Here is a 17879-nt window from a genome sequence, read left to right as displayed (position 1 = left end):
CCTGGGCTTCTAAGACCCACTCGAGAAGGAGTCTAGGGTGAGACACCTTCCGCTATTCGAGAGGGCGCCTGCAGCCTACGTAAGTGGTGCAAACTTCTTGTCTTGAAGTTTTATTGGTCTCCCGCGTAAACCAAGCTACTCAGCTTCTTTTCTCCACTGAATTTTCCTACTGAGCTATCCTCATTCTATTGTTCTCTATATCTCTAATTAGCATATAAATAGTCGCCTAGGCCGTCTCTCCTTCGAATACCCTGGATCAGCTGGGGCTGGTCCTCAGCACATATGCCTGCAACTGTAAAATGCATTCTAACTGCAGAGCTATTAAATGTTTTATTAAAATGAATGTTTAAGACTTGGTGAATTACAGGACTGCATTTGTCAGCAATATTTGACACTATTAAACATTCCCTCTTTTGAAAATGTTCCTCTCTTGGCTTCCAAGCCACCACACTCCCTTGCTTCTTTTCCTACTCTATCCACTCCTCCTTTTCAGTCTTCTTTGCTGGTTCCTCCTCTTCTCCTAGACCTCTAAGTATTGTAGTGTCCCAGGGCTTGGTCCCCTTCTGTATCCTCATTCTCTCCCCTTAGATGATCTTAATCAGGCTCATGCTTTTAATCTCATGTAAATGCTAAGTCCTACATTTTTGTGTCTAGCTCCAACTTCTCTTCTAACTCAAGACTCGTGTAATCAACTTCTGACTCAATTCTTACATCTCAAACTCAACATGTCCAAAATTTTATTCCTGATTTCCATCCCCCACCACACACACACAAAATATAAGCTCTATGAGGACTGAGAATTTGTCTATATTGTTTATTGGCTAATGTGTCTGATTGACAGCACCATAATAGTACCTGACACACACAGTAGACTCCACAGATTAGCTAAAATGATCCCTTTAAAACATAAATAGGGCTTCCCTGGTGGCTCAGTGATAAAGTATCCGCCTACCAATGTAGGGTACATGGGTTTGATCCCTGATTCAGGAAGATCCTACATACTGTGGAACAACAAAGCCCACGTGCCACAACTACTGAGCATATGCTCTTGAAACCAGGAGCCTCAGCTATTGAGCCCACGTGCTCTGCAACAAACGAAGCCACTGCAATGAGAAGGCCATGTACCACAACTAGAGAGGAGTCCCTACACTCTGCAACTAGAGAAAAGTCTGTGCAGCAGAGAAGACCCAGCACAGTCAAAAATTAATAAATTATAAATTAAAAAAAAAAAGTAGATCAGGCTACACCTCTGCCCTGAATCTTCCAGTGGCTCCTCCTTTTGTTCAGAGTAAGAGCCTGGATGATGAAAGCCCTACAAGGCCCTTCTCCATTTGGGCACCCCATCACTAGCCACCCCATTACCTCTCTGACCCGTCTCCTACTGTTCTCCCATCACTCACACAACTCAAGGAACACTGGCCAAGGTGTCCCTCACTAAGTAGGCGATCCTGCCTCAGGGCCTTTGCACCCACTGTAGCCTGTTCTAAGATTATTCTTTCTCCAGATTTCATATGACTTGCAACTTTATCTGCTTCAGGTCTGTTCACCAATGTCACCTCAGTGATGACTAAGCTGATTGCCTCATTCAAAATTACAACTCCAGCCTACCCTCTTTATTGGCTGCTAGGTTCATTGTCCCCTGCAGCATGGTTCACCTTCTAACATACTACATAATTTACTCATTTATAATGTTTAGACATATATCATGTTTAATACTAGTCTTGCCCACTAAACTATAAGTTCTCTGAGGGCTTGGAATCCATATTGTTGATTAACTGATGCATTTATTTGACAGCTCAAGAATGTGCTTTGTACACAACAGGCTCTTGGTAAATATTTGTTAAATTAATATAAAAAGCAGATGCCAGGACTATCGATTCTAAAAAGAAGGAAATTATTTGCCTTATGCAAACTGAAAAATAAAAATCTCATCGTTTGAGAGATTTTGAGCCAATGCTGGCAGTGGGGAGGTCTGTTGCTGTTGTTCATTCTCCCTGCTTAACCTCTTGTAAAGGGTGGAAAACAATATCCACATCAGAACCAGACATGGAGCAACTCTGAGACTGATTTGGTAACAAATGGGTGTACTAGGAAAATGGCTGACATTCTCCATCTAGAAAAAGGAACTTCAGACTGGTTAGGGGTGGAGGGATGTGTAGGAGAAGGTTTCTCTTTTTTATCCACAGCAAACAGTGATTTAATGAGCCCTGACAATTACACACAAACACTTGAGGATCAAAAGAAGATTAATTAGTAATGCTATCTAACACTCTTTTCTCTCTCTTTCTACAGAAAATATAAAATGTAATCTGAAGCATCTTAAGCAGACCAGCAGTTCTGTTTTAATTAATTAGCTAATAGAAACCGGTTTTCCATTATACTGTCAGTCTCTTAAAAAAAAAAAAAAAAAATCAGACAGACATTCTGTTTATACCTCAAACCACTTTTATAACCAAAACCAAAAGAAGTGTTTTCAGGATGCCCTGGCATTTATGACTGGAAAGAAATAAATATTCTGAAACATTCCAAGGTCTCAGAACACTAAAATGAAAGTTGAATATGTACTTGTATCTTCCTAATACCAGCTCTTCCATGTCAGGCAACTTGGTTGTAAATTAAAACAAATTTTAAGACAAAAACAATGAGTCACCTGAAGGATAATTAAAAGTGAAGTTTGTGGAATAAAATGAACAATAATAGAAAAGTAATAAGATTACATATTTAATAAAAGGTGGATATATCAAAATTATGGAAGAAAAAATAAAGCAATTTTGAGGAAATGTCTCTCAAAATTATTTCATAAAAATTAATACTTAGTGAAACAGAATGCTATTTCTGACCAAAAAAAAAACGAAAACTACATGTGTCTGGCTAGATGCATTAACCATCACCTAGCTGTATGAACCACTCACCTATCTGCAATCCCATTAACAATGATCACCATACCAACCTTCCACATTAACACTTTCTAGTGGAACAAATAGTTGGTACTCTTAAGATTTTTTTTAATGACTTGAAAAAATATACTTAAATGCTCATAGGACATCAAAAACTTAAAACCCAATCATTCAATTATTGACAAGAACAAACTTAATGAGATGGGCAATCTGGTCCTCTCTTTGTAAAAAGTAGTGGGAAAGTCAGAGGAATTGTTTATGAAAATGCTATATGAAAATATTCCTTTAGCTAACCCTGCAGGGGAAATCATAGTGCAGTACATAAAAGTATCAAATCAATGCAGTTGTGCACCTCACATTTACACAACAATATGTGTTAATTACATTCCAGTAAAAAACTGAAAAAGAAAAGAAAACCTTCCAAACACTGGTTGAGAGGTCATCTCAGACTGGGGCAAGGGTCTAAGTAAAAGCAGTATTGAACAGGTGGCCCATTAGAAAATCCTTTACTTATGATCAAAGCTACTAGGTAACTAAGATAAATATTAGATGTTTGGCGTGGCTAGATAAGACACTGAAGATGCATGTATAACTGAAAAATTGAGGAGCAATAATTGATGCTTGTTGTATCTGAAAAGCAGATCAGTTTGGGTCCAACTGTACTGCTGGCTTCAGTATTTGGAGGTAAAACCCCTTTACTAGAATAGAAGAATATATTCACAGCAGTGCTCAAAAACAAAGATTATACACACCAAATAGATGGAAATGACTCAAAAATTATCCACACTAAATAGCCAAAGTTTATAAAATGTTATCCTTACCTGCAGATTCTCTTTACTAATAAGAGGTTTTCCCGAGTCAAATGATTGAAATAGCTGTCAATATACAAAATGTTAACATTAGAAACAAGAGTACTGAGTGGCCCTTTAGATGAAAACGTTAATGTGTTCTAAAGCTATTTTAAAATACCATTTTTACTATAAAAGTAATACATGCTCTAGTCAGAAAAGGCAAGTATAGTATAAAGAAGAAAGCAAAAAATCTTTAGGTTGTTAATGTTAATATCTTGGTGTCTTTACTACCAACTTCCTTCTGATGTATTTTAAAGCTTTATATATGGATTTGTGTTCCTTTTCACTAAATGTTACATCATAATTATTTTCTCAAGCCATTAAGTTATTTGTAAACCTCATCCAACAGCTCAATGACACTCTAGCCTACGAATGTACTGGTGTTGGCCAAAAGTTTGTTTGGGTTTTTCTGTAACATCCCATGGAAAAACCTGAGAGAACATTTTGGCCAATCGCAGTAGCATAATAACTTATCCTCTTGCCTATTGTGAGGCAAAGAGGACCGCTTCCACCTTCACCCCACCATTCAGCCCTGTACTAAATAATATTGGTGATGAGTATTTCTGATTAGCACCTTTGAATAGATTCCTGGAAGCAGAAGTGCTGGGTCATAAGAATAAGAGGCTTCCCTGGTGGCTGAGACAGTAAAGAATCTGCCTGAAGTGCAGGAGACCCGGATTCCATCCCTGTGTTGGGAAGATCCCCTGGAGTACGAAATGGCAACCCATTCCAGTATTCTTGCCTGGAAAATCCCATGGACAGAGGAGACTGGCGGACTATAGTCCATAGGGTCACAAAGAATCAGACATGACTGAGTGACTAACACACACTCACAGCTCAGTTTACCTTCCACCCACGTTGTATGAAAAGGATTAGTGCAGTTTCAATGGCATTGCATATTAGCGCCTATATTTTTTTTTTTTTTTGCCAGTTTGAGGTAAAATTGTATTACTCTTCAGAATGATGCTTTTTGTGGTTCTTTCCTTGTTTGTGAATTACCTGCTAATATGTTCTAAATATAATGTTGCCTTAGAAAACATTCTACTCATTTGCTACAGAACATTGTTGTCTCATTATGAGTGTGCATCCCCCTTGGTACGGAAGACCTTTTTAAAAGGCACCTGTTCTCAGGCATCAATACTAATACCTCACTCACATCCTCTTGGTCACCTGGAAGTCACCAGCATCTTCCATGAATAGGTCACTCATATGTGGATGGTATCCTACTTCAACCACCTGGACCTCTCTACCTGAGGGTGGTCTGCGGCCACAAGAGAGTTTCAGGAGAGGCTGGACACGTAAGGACCAGCCACTACCCATGAGGGGTGAGGGACTGTCTCTCCGTGGCCCCGACTGCCATGGCAGTGATCTCATTAACACTCTTTGGAGTGGTTTTCCTTATTTCGCTGTCTGACTTTCCCCCTTACTCACAGTTCTTCCTGGAGTCACCGCCCAAACACACTGTGAAAGTAAAAGTTGATCAGTCGTGTCAGACTCTTGTGACCTCATGGACTATATTTATATAGTCCATGGAATTCTCCAGGCCAGAATACTGGAGTGGGTAGCCTTTCCCTTCTCCAGGAGATCTTCCCAACTCAGGGATCAAACCTAGGTTTCCCACATTGCAGGTGCATTTTTTACCACCTGAGCCATAATAGAAGTCCCCTGACCACACTACGTGTTCCCAAATCTTTATTTCAGGATCTGCTTTTGAGGGACCTCTAAATCAAGACATCACACATAGCTCTAAAGGGAAGAAAGTGTTGGTAAGCGTTTAAAGACATTTCTTTTTTTTTTTTTTTAAGATAGTCTTTATTTCCTTGAATACATTGAAAAGTGAGTAAGCAAATCCAGGGTGAGACTTCTGGTGATATAATTTAAAGAAGTTTAATGACAGGACTTTAGATTTGGTGATGAGAACAGAAACTCAATATGAGTATGTTTAAAAATAGAATTTTTTAAAAGCCTGTGAAAAGTCCAATCATAATCTGTAAGATTTTTTTTCAGTAACTGCTTTTACACTGAAATCTAATTCATTAATCCTTTCTTTAAATAACTAGCCTGCAGCCTAATAACATTGGCACCTATTTTAATTATAAACCCTGAATGCACTTCCTCTTTTAATTACGCTTTCTAAATTCCCAACTGAAGCTGGAAAGCTGCACAATAACTTTGAGAATAAAAAATATGAAGTCACAGTCCATCAGGAGACAATTTGCCCCCACTTTTGTCTTACGCAAATGAGTTGATTAAAAAAATGAAGTTTGGAATTTATCTGTATACATAAGTTTCAGTTTGGATTGGCGGGCTATATAGTCCATATGTCACAAAGAGTTGGATACAACTGAAGTGACTGAGCACGTGAGTTTCAGGCTGCTTGTTTATTTGCTTTGGTGATACCAGTGACTACTGAAAACTTTCTCTTGCTTCCCATTCTACCCAGCTGACTTCCCTTTCCTTCTTGTCTTCTGGACCCTAAGTGTGGAGGATCCCAACATCCAGTCCTCTGACTTCTACTTTTCACTCTGCCTTGGTCCCCAGCTGATTTCATCCAGTCCCATGATTTTTTAACTCTCTGTTAATGCTCCCAAATTTACCTGCAGCCCTCCTCTGAATCATATACTCTCTGCACCTACACAGGCAGCCTCTCCACCTGTTTGTCTATTAGGAATCTCACACTTAACAGGCTCCACCCTGCCTCAGAGCAGCAGGACTCCCCATTTCAGTCAATGAAAACACTTTCCTACCAGCTGCTCATGTTGAAGCTGTGTGGTCATGCTTAACTTCTTTCTCTTACCTCCTATATCTCAACCAGCATCAGCAAATGCTGTCAGCTCTGCCTTAGCTACACATCTAGAACTTCACCACATTTCTTTCCTTCCACCCCGTTTACCTCTAACCACTGTCATGTCTCACTCAGCTCAATTGCAAAGCCCTTCTCCCTGGTCTCGCTATTTATACTCAACCTCATCCACCATCCATTCCCCAAATAGCAAGTAAATGGTTCTATGAAACTTACCACTATTGCATCAGTCCTCTTTCAAAGCTTTACCAGGTTTCTCATATTCAAAGCAAACTCTAGTCCTCACCCAGCCCTGTGTGATCCAATATGACCTAGCTCCTGGGTGCTGCCCTGTCATCTACTTTCTCTCCAGTCTGGGCCCAGCCTCATGTGGCCTCTCTAGTTTTCCACAACCACATCTTCCAGGCCTTTCCTCTTGTATTTCCTCTTATTTGGAAGGTTGTTCCCTCAAATCTTCCACTCCTTATTAGATTTCCCAAACCACCCTCAATAAGACATTCGCCCACCACTCTGGCCACTTCCTATCCCCTCAACTCAGCTTGATCAGCCTTCACGCCATTGTCACCATCTGACATATGGTTGTGTGCTTAATATGCTTATTATTTGTCTTCCTCACTAGACCATCCAATGGTAATGTGCCTTCAGCAAGGCAAGAACTCCATTTATCTTTCCATGGTTCTGGCTCCATGTCTGGAATAGTGCCTATATTCAGTCAGCATTCAATAAATAATTTTCAATGAATTAAAATATGATTTTAATAACAAAACTATTTCAATAAGGAAAGGTTGTTGCTTGAGAAACAAACAAGAAAACACTGATCATTTAACCCAGGTAACAAGATAAATTATTTGGGCCATAGAAAATGAACCAAAAAACCCAACAGACTCCCAGATAGACAGCTAACTAGATAGAAATACAGTGGAGGACTGATTCTAGGATTCATCCCCCAACCTCCTTTACCAAAATCTGCAATGCTTAACTACTTACATGAAATAGCACAGTATTTGCACATATCTTAGGTGTATCCTCCCATATACCTTAAATCATCTTTAGATTATTTATAATGTCTAATTCAATGTAAATGCTATGTAAGTAACTGTAAATACAATGTAAATGCTATGTAAGCAATTGCTAGCAGGCAAATTTATATTTACCTTTTGGAACTTTCTGGAATTTTTTTCCGAATATTTTGAACCATGGTTGGTTGAAACTGTAGGTGTATAGACACACACACACACATCCTATCACCTACTGAATGTCCCTCTTAGGCTAAAAAGTGAAAGAATCAAACCTGGGTCTCCCACATTGTAGGCAGATCCTTCACTGTCTGAGCCACTAGGGAAACCTTCCTCTTAGGTTACCTCAGTACAATAAATATTAACAATGTAGCAGTCATATTGAGAAAAAGTAGCAACATTTTAGTGGGACACACTGAAGTAATGTGTGCATCATATGTAAATATACTGTCAGCCTATGCAAGTATTTCTCAAGATGTATAGCCACTGCACAGTTTCTTTTAGTTCCTCCAAAGCTGAATCCCACCAGCATGTGTTGTGCCTGTCAGTCTCACTCCTCACACACATGGTCCCTCCTAGGAAACTGACTTGTTCCCTTCTCCTGTTTCCTTTATTGCTGGCCTGTGTATGAGCGTCCAAATATCTAACCTAAGCAAGATCATCCAGTGATTCCCAGATCACCAAAAACACCAAAGCAGAGGAAAATGATGATAGCTCACTCTGATTTAAATTTAAAGGTCAGTATTCAGTCCCTGGGTTGGGAAGATCCCCTGGAGAAGGGAATGGCAGCCCACTCCAGTATTCTTGCCTGAAGAATTCCATGGACAGAAGAGCTTGGTGGGCTACAGTCCATGGGTCACAAGGAGTCAAACACGACTGAGTGACTACACACACATTCATTTTCAAGGATGCTTCACTTACGCAATTTACAAATACCAATTAAGCAAGCCAGGTAAAACTCTCTCCCAGTCCAATAAGGCTTGACAAACTAGAACATTTTCTCCTCATAAAAATCAGAAGAAATTTGAACATATGTTTAACTTTTTGGTATAAAGTATTAATATATAAATAAAAATATCCAAATAAAACTTGAAGAGAGACTGTTTTGACTAAAAATATTAATTAGAAATTACAAGCTCAGATTCAAAAGTCTAAGAGGCAGTGGCTAATAAATATGTCCCTTGAGACATTCCATGATAACACAGAGTCAAAATTCCACAGTCAAAACCTACACCCAGACCACACTCCCATCCCTGTCTTGACACCCACCCCTCCATTTTAGGCAAAGGAAGCCTTGTGCATGTCTGCAGTTAGCTCTAATCAGTCTTGGTGGCTCACACGGTTAAGAATCTGCCTGCAATGAGGGAGACCAGGGTTTGATCCCTAGGTCAGGAAGATCCCCTGGAGAAGGGTATGACAACTCACTCCAGAATTCTTGCCTGGAGAATTCCATGACAGAGGAGGCTGTCATGGACAGAGGAGTCCATGGTGTGGCAAAGAGTCAGACACTACTGAATGATTAGTACAATAATCAGACTTAAAAGAAGCCTGCAGTGCCAGAGACTTGTAAATACCATTAGTGAAAGGATTTCCTAGATTTTAGGAATGTAGTTTTCAAAATGACCTTGAAAAGGTTAAAAAACAGCTTTGAATTAAATCGGCAGGCTTACCTTCATTTTTCCAGTAGGTTTACAGCTGGTGGGTACTGAAGAAGGCGTGTTTTTCGCATAAAATATCTGGGATAGCTCATGAAAGGCTTCGGAAAAGAATCCTAAATCTGTAAGGACTTCTATCTTTAAAGGAAAGAAAACAAAAGAGAGATACTAAATTAAACCATTTGTTTTACTTACAAAATTAAAATTTTAGAGAAAAATCATCAACTTTCTGAGATCCAAGATGTCTGCTTCGTATTGGTAATGCATTACAAGGTAGCATTCAGACAACACGGTTGTGGAGATGCATGTTTCTGTCCCTAAGCCAGCTCATGTGTACAGAGACCAAGAAAACTAGGGAATCACAGCAAGTGACTTTTCAAGACAATGGCCATTCATCAGTAATTACAGATGCAAACACATTTAAAGAAATAAGATAGACATGGAAGCATTTTAAACAATTTACTTCATCCTTTTGTCCCCATGGTAAAGCATGGCTAACACTTTGGCCACCTGATGTCACCAACTCGTTGGAAAAGACTCATCAGAAAAGACACTGATGCTAGGAAAGATTGAGGGCAAGAGGAGAACAGGACGGCAGGGCATGAGACAGGTGGATGGCATCACTGACTCAATGGACATGAGTTTGAGCAAACTCCAGGAGACAGTGAAGGACCGGGAAGCCTGGCATGCTGCAGTCCATGGGGTCACAAAGAGTCGGACATGACTGAGCAACTGAACAGCAACAACAAAATATGGTTTCAAACAAAGACAAAACAGGGACTTTGCTGGTGGCCCAATGGTTAAGAAGCCACCTTCCAATACAGGGGACTCTCCATTCCTGGTCGGGGAATTAAGAGCCCACATGCCACAGGGCAACTAAGCCCATTTGCCACAACTACTGAACTGGCATGCTCTGAAGCCCGTGCAACACAATTAGAGAGAAGCCCACAAGCTGCAATGGAAGATTCTGCATGCCACATCTAAGACCCAAGGCAGCCAAATAAATGAAAAAGAAAGACAAAACAAAACACTTCTGCTTTCTCTAATACTCTGAGGGATGTCAAACAAACCAGGAGATGAATTCCACAGTACATCAGCTGTTCATTTTCTTATCCACAATGAACAGACACTGTCGATTTTACAGACATGTACTTAAAAGCATTAGTCAATTGGTAACTATATATTGTACATGGTTTATTTTGAATATAACCTAGCAAGACTTTCAATAAGGAAATTACAGGAAGAAAAGGAAAGATCCTGATCAAATACATGCATTTGTTCAAAATGTAAATTGAGCTTCTCTTCTGCACAGAGCCATCTTGAAGGTTACATCCACTGGATAAATTATTAGCTAAATTTAAGGGATACATGAAGATATATCCAGTATGAAAAGACATAAAAGGTACTGACAAAATACTATGTTTCAAATTGTGATCTGGAGGGACTTCTCTGAGAAGAAAACTTTCAAGAGAATATTTGGGAAATGATATGATGGAGGGAGATGTGAAAATCTGCTGAGGGCACCTTGAATACAAAGGTCATGTGGTGACAGAAGCAATCCTGGGGTCCTGGTGTGTTCAGGGACCAGCAGCAGCTTAGAGAGAGGAGAAGAGGGTTGGCAGCTACGTGTGAATGGTGGCCAGTCAACCAGAGTGGACCCTTGGGATTTGATTCTATGCATAATAAGTGATTGAAGAGTTTTTAACAGGGCAGGGTCTGTACCTGACTGATGTTTTGAAAACATCTAGTGAATCACAAGCTGGAATCAAGACTGCCATTAGAAATATCAACAACCTCAGATATGCAGATGATACCACTCTAATGGCAGTGAAGAGGAACTAAAGAGCCTCTTGATGAGGGTGAAAGGGGAGAGTGAAAAAGCTGACTTAAAATTCAGCATTCAAAAAAATTAAGATCATGGCATCTGGTCCCTTCACTTCATGGCAAATGGGGAGAAAGTGGAAACAGAGACAGATCTTATTTTGTTGGGCTCCAAGATCACTATGGATGGGGACTGCAGCCATGAAATTAAAAGACACTTGCTCCTTGGAAGGAAAGCTATGACAAAACCTAGATAGCATATTAAAAAGCAGAGACATTGCTTTGCCAACAAAGGTCCATCTAGTCAAAGCTATGCTTCTTCTTGTAGTCATGTAAGGATGTGAGACCTGGACCATAAAGAAGGCTGAGCACTGAAGAATTCAGGCTTTCAAACTGTAGTGCTGGAGAAGACTCTTGAGAGTCCCTTGAACAGCAAGATCAAACCAGTCAATCCTAAAGGAAATCAACATTGAATATTTATTGGAAGGACTGATGCTGGAGCTCCAATACTTTGGCCACCTATGCAAAAAGCCATCTCATTGGAAAAGACCCTGATGCTGGAAAAGATTGAAGGCAAAAGGAGAAGGTGGCAGAGGATGAGACGGTTGGATGGCATCACTGACTCAATGGACATGAGTTTGAGCAAACTCTGGGAGATAGTGAAGGATAGCAAAGATTGGTGTGCTGCAGTCCATAGAGTCGCAAAGAGTCGGACACAACTTAGCCACTGAACAGCAATAAGTGACTTCATAGAGGACAGAAAATAGTAAACTTGGAGCAGGGGGTAAAATACACACTTTGATGAAGGTGACATATATCTAAAACAAAATCCAATTTATCCTTGACACATATACTCATCTTACTCTCTTTTCCTTTATATTATCTTAGGAATCTCAAGAGTGTACCAATTTTAAAGAAAGAAAAAGAAGGTGAGTTAGAAGGAAACAGGATGTGAGAAGAACATAAAAATAAAACATACAAAGTCAGGAGAATATTTTTAATGAAGAGAAAATGGCTTGCCTATTGAGTTGCACACTTTGGCTCTTGCCTAAAACACTTTGGGCTCTAATCTCCCTGGTGTCATATAATACCAAAGCAGGCATTAGGGAGTCGACTGAACTCTCTGCTCCTTAGAGGAAACATTTCCCCATATCTATGTGAGGTCAGTCTCCTCTGGTCTTGAATGTGAGATTGCTATACGTGGACCACTTGTAACTGTTCAGGCTACCTCTCGTTCAGTTTATTAAATGAATCTGACCATTTGAAAAAGCCATGGTGATAATAATAGATATGTATTTTCAGAAACATTGTGAACATAAACAAGCCAGGTGGAAAAAAGAACCACCCATAAATCAACTATTCCATCATACAAATACAGAACTATTGGTACCCTTCCCAGGAATGCTGGATGTTTTGAGAGTAATACATCTTTTAGGAAGCCAGACAAGTTGGTCATAAAGAGGTCTTAAAGCTTTCCCTGAAAGACATTAGAGCACTGGTAGAGACTTAACAGTGTGATTTACTGCTGTTTGATTTGTCAGAAAGCATCACTGTCTATTGTTTTCTGACTGTGACTTTTCTCTTCTCCCACTCACTGACCCCAAGTTTAGTTCGGGAAGGTCAGACAAATTACTCACAGGGGCTGTCATTCTTTCTTCTGTATGATGCAACAATTGCCCCTTTTCATGGATTCTGGCAATGCTGTAGTTGAGTTTCCAGTCATGCTATGCCAGTAAGATCCTACTCTCATCTCACTCTACTCCTAACACTCCTACCAGATACATCTGATCTCGTCCTTCTCCTGATCAAAACTGTGTCATGAATTCCCCCTCTCAGCACAAGACTACAGGAGACTCTCCATAGTTCTCACTGACTTTTAAGCTACTCTCATACAAAAAGAGTTGCTGAGTGCTAACAATCCAATAAAAAATAGTCACTTAATCAAAAACTTTGTTCCAGATTCTTTCAATGCCTTTCTGATCTCCTTCTGACATGCTACTGATGATCACTGCAACCCTGCAATGCTTCTTGTCTCCTAGTGACACCAGGATAAAATTGTCACCCTACTCTGACTCCACACCTCCTCATCTCTCTCACTGCTCACCCTCCACATTACGTCTCAGCTTAGAGTTCAAGACTGGACCCACGGTCTCCTCCACATCCTGGGCTTCTGGTGTCCTCATGTCATCTTCTCCAAACTGCCTACTCAAGACCCCCACTCCAGTCTAACCAAGCCCCCTCAGCCCCCTAAAACAAATCAACACTTTCTCACCTCTATACCTTTCACACAGTTGTCGGCTGACAATGTTCCCTTCTTCCTCTCTCCTGCTCAGTTAGTTCTACTCTTTTCAAACCTAAATCTTATCTATGTACTTGGTAAAGCTGATGGCACCCCACTCCAGTACTCTTGCCCGGAAAATCCCATGGATGGAGGAGCTGGTAGGCTGCAGTCCATGGGGTCGCTGAGTTGGACATGACTGAGCGACTTCACTTTCACTTTTCACTTTCATGCACTGGAGAAGGAAATGGCAACCCACTCCAGTATTCTTGCCTGGAGAATCCCAGGGACAGGGGAGCCTGGTGGGCTGCCGTCTATGGGGTCGCACAGAGTCGGACACGACTGCAGCGACTTAGCAGCAGCAGCAGCAGCAGCAGCAGCAGAGACCCAAAGCCCTTTTCCCCTCTTTCAAGCTCCTGGAAATGGTGTTCATCACACTCATCTGGAAATGATCAACTGGGAGGTACACATATAACGTCCTGTCTCTTCCCCGTTTTCACTTCCTTACAAGCAAGGTATATGGGTTACATTTCTTCGATCAGAGTTACTAACGGTGCCTTTATTAGGAGATACTCGAGAAATGTTGCTTCAGAGATAAAGCAGTAAACATTTACCAAGTATCTTCTTGATGAGTTCCCACTGAACACCAAGGAGAGTGTGAACAGTAGGCACATGATATATGTCTGAAGACTTTAAATTCAATTTAATAATTAATTACTGAATATCAAATATATGAATTTACTACTCAAGACACTATAGGGAACCAAAAGATGAATAAGACACATGCCCTAGCCTCGAGAATTTTTCAGTTTTGAAGAGAGTACTATCTTAAAATCAGAGAGAGAAAAGTTGTATGCGGCATTTTAAACAGTGTTATTGAAATTCAAAAGTCAGAGAACTCTTAAAGAGTTCAGTAACTCAGAATTCGTGGCTGAAAACCAACTATTTATTCCTAGGTTAAAATGTATTATCTTAAGAGCACCAGAATTTCTCTTAGAGAAGGTATTATCTTTATTAAGAAATAGGATGTGATAGACTATTTGGTCTGAAAACACAGGCTCACAGGTTGGGTCCTGGAGAGAGAGGATCTGAGGAAGGAGGGTTTTTCCAAAAAAGGAGAAGGACAGCTCAGCCAAGGGAGTGTTGGTGCCACTCACCCCCAACTGAGCGTGTACATCTTGTCCCAACCCCATGTTCAGTAACGCCTAGTTGGCAGGCTGAAGTCAACTGCAGTGGGAGTATTTATCCCATGGAAATTGCAAATGCTACAAATCAAGGCTTTTATATTTTTTTAGAGTGGGCTGTGGAGAATTTACCAGCATGAAATATTTAAACTTAGAGATGCCAAATATTCTAAGTTGCAAGTGCCTCCCTAGTGACTCCATGGTAAAGAATATGCCTGCCAATGCAGGAGACGTGGGCTTGATCTCTGGGTCAGGAAAATTCTTTGGAGAAGGAAACAGCAATCAATTCCAGTATTCTTCCTGGGAAATCCTATGGACAGAGGAGCCAGGTGGCTCCTCTGACTACATGGCTACTGTTCATGTAGTCACAAGAGAGTCAGACATGACTGAGCAACCAACCAACTTGCCTTACGTTCCCAAATTTCAGTAAAATCTGATATAGAAATAAAGACCTTAGGGAAATACAATGTGTGTATGTGTGTTCTCCGTGTCTGTGTGTTGCGTGTGTCTGTGTTGCGTGTGTCTGTGTTGCGTGTTTGTGTATTGCGTGTTTGTGTGTGTGTGTGTAAAATATGGAATAGGGTTGGATTCTGTATTAGAGATGAGGAGGTATAGAACAGGGAGCAAATTTGCTGGCTATTGAGAGGATCCAGGTGCAAAACAAATTCAACATAAGTGGGAGCCTCTGACAATGGGTGACCAGGGAAAAAACAGAAAAGGAGATGCTTGACATTCTGCACTCCACATGGGGCTCAAGCCAACTACACATGAATCTTGAAGGTAGAGAGCCTCCTGACTTTTAGGGGTTACATAATTAGTTGTAATTTGGTATTTGTGAATTTTATCACTTCAACTACCTATGCCATGAAAAACTCTTGTGCACCATGATATACAAAAGATCCTTAGCAAAAACAACTCAAAAACTTTGGAAAATGACTCATTAGTCTTCATGAGAAACCAGTCATTCAGAAATGGTGATTTCTGGACTGAATGTTGTTGGGTTAGCCTGTTACCAGGCGTAGCTGTTCCTCACTTTACTGTGGGCCCGAGCATAAAATTGCCCAGAAAATCCCATGAACAGAGAAACCCGGTGGGCTACAGTCCATTGGGTAGCAGAAGAGTTGGACATGACTTAGGGACTGAACAACAACAAAACAAAGCATAAAATGATTTAAGCTTTCTACCCAGCTCTTTCTTACACTTTATGATAATGTTGGGTAAGGTTTTTTAATATCAGTTCAACACCATGTATTACTATCAGCTTATGATTATGAGTATTAGAACCAAAGTAATTTAAGATGACATCTTCAATAGTTGAAAAATATCAAATGTCTTAAAAGCTTGAAACATACCTTGAGGATTCTTGCTTCCAGATTTTTGACTAGGTCTTGGCAAATTACAGAAACAAAATATTGGTACAATGCAAGGAGAGGCAGAATCTATGAAGAGAAAAACACTCTTTGTTTTGAAATATATGTTATCAAGTTAATAATCTAACAATACAATTTAACCAAATATTAATGCAAGAGATATTGTACAAAATCATGATTTATTTTTTCCATATTATAAGACTGTACTATTTAGTATAAGTGAAATGACCTGCCTAGCATATGCTTCATGATTTTATCAAAACTTCAAAGTGCTATCAGTGACTTATAATTCCAAGTAGATGCCATTTGGTACCCAAACCTAGGTTTCACATTTCCATAAGCATGGAAAAATAAAACTCAAGTTAATCATCCTTCTTGAAAAAAATTAATTCAACATATATATATGAATAACTGAGGCCTGTGGAAACATTCTAGCAAATAAGCTATCAAATAAATGCAGAATTTAAAATAAAGGAACTCACATCCATGTCCCCTAATAGCTCCTATTTATTCATCTCAATGTCAACTGCTATTGTCTTCAACTGAAATATCTCTATCAGCAAAAAAAGTATAACATGCCTGTCATATGAATGTCAGACTTTGTTGAATGAGGAAAAAATCTAAGTCCTTGCCATTGCAGAACATATATTCTACTGCTTAAAACTCAAGCTTACTCTTCACATAGTATTTTTATTTTCCTAGAATTAACCCCAAAGTTCAAGTCTTCTTGATGTCCCACAGATGTATGTGAAAGCTTGAAGACTATCAACTTCTCAGTTGGCCTAACCACGATTCAGCTAAAGGCAGATGTTGAGGGATAGTTTGGCCTGGACTTTTGAACAGCTCTTAACTGCAACTTAAAACTGAAGTTCACTCCCTGCAGCTGGGTCCTGCCCCATCAAAGGAAGATGGAGCAAGAATGGGGACTTGGATCCTTATTATTTAGCAAACTATTTCCCATTATTCCACGGCAAGGGGTCCCTTGGTAAATTTTACATATTATAGCAATCTCCTTAGGCACTTCTAGAAGGTAGTGTAATACAAAATGGAAACTGTTTACATCTTGCAAGTTCAGCTAAGGAATCTCTCATTGTCAGTCAACTGGCAGCTGCTAATAGCAACAGCTTTTAAAGAGGATTAGAACTGGCCTTAAATGATTTCAAACATAACACAATACATTTTTCTATAATGATGCTCTACAAACATAACAATACCTTTTTCTACAATTAACGCAGTGCAAAACAATAAGTCGGCTATTACCTTTGAGATTGTATCTTTTCTTTAGTGAGAAATAAAAACACACCATTTTATTGCTTCCAACTGCTCAATTATTCAGAAAAATGTTCTCAATTTCTTAAGCTTCAGAGAAAAAAGTCTCATTTATTTTCCAGTGCAGTGATATGTATTATATATGAATAGGACTAGGCAGCTAAAGGTTACCCAGGGAATAGGTAAAACTATTTTCTAAATCCAGAAATGAATCCTCTTAACAATGAGAGGAACACCATTTTTGTTATTTTTTTCTAATAAACATTTTTTTGTGTGCCAAATCTGCCAAGTATTACAAGCATGTATCAACCTTTTCACATTAACACATGACATTATAATTTAACAACTAATATCAGGGGACAATAAATCTTTTCAAAACCAGAGAGTTAATTTATAACAAGAGAACAGAAGACAACGTATGAGAAAATAGTAAGTATTAAAATTATAGAGGAAAGGGGAAGAAGCAGAAAAAGAGAAAGAACAGATATTAAGAAGCAAACACAGTGGTAAAAGACATACAATAGTAGAGGAAATAGCACAGAGGAAGAAAAAAGAAAAACTAAGATAAAGGAGGAAACCATAAATATAATAACCAACAGAAAATACTAATTTATGTCTAAAATGAAATCAACTTCAAATTTATGATTTGTGACTTATTTTCCCAAAGGAAATGAGTTTTTATTTGAGAGTTTTAATTTCTTAGGATATTAAGAAGTGTCTTTAATTTCATATTTA

The 17879-nt window shown here is 39.4% G+C and overlaps 1 protein-coding gene across 6 annotated transcripts in view; it reads right to left on the bottom strand.

Annotated features, from left to right (window-relative positions):
* Nucleotides 1–17879, bottom strand: part of CFAP54 (cilia and flagella associated 54) — a 308337-nt gene that overhangs the window by 115645 nt on the left and 174813 nt on the right. For all 6 annotated transcript variants that reach the window (XM_010836300.1, XM_010836298.1, XM_010836299.1 and 3 more), the window contains 3 exons: nt 15858–15944; nt 9238–9360; nt 3719–3772 (listed from right to left, as the gene is read on the bottom strand). In XM_010836300.1, the coding sequence (XP_010834602.1) occupies nt 3719–3772; nt 9238–9360; nt 15858–15944 (264 nt within the window). The remainder of the gene's footprint in view (nt 1–3718; nt 3773–9237; nt 9361–15857; nt 15945–17879) is intronic.

This window comes from Bison bison, unplaced genomic scaffold (assembly GCF_000754665.1).
Source record: "Bison bison bison isolate TAMUID 2011002044 unplaced genomic scaffold, Bison_UMD1.0 scf7180017864062, whole genome shotgun sequence".
NCBI lineage: Eukaryota > Metazoa > Chordata > Mammalia > Artiodactyla > Bovidae > Bison > Bison bison.
This window is presented reverse-complemented; position numbering and strand designations above follow the sequence as displayed.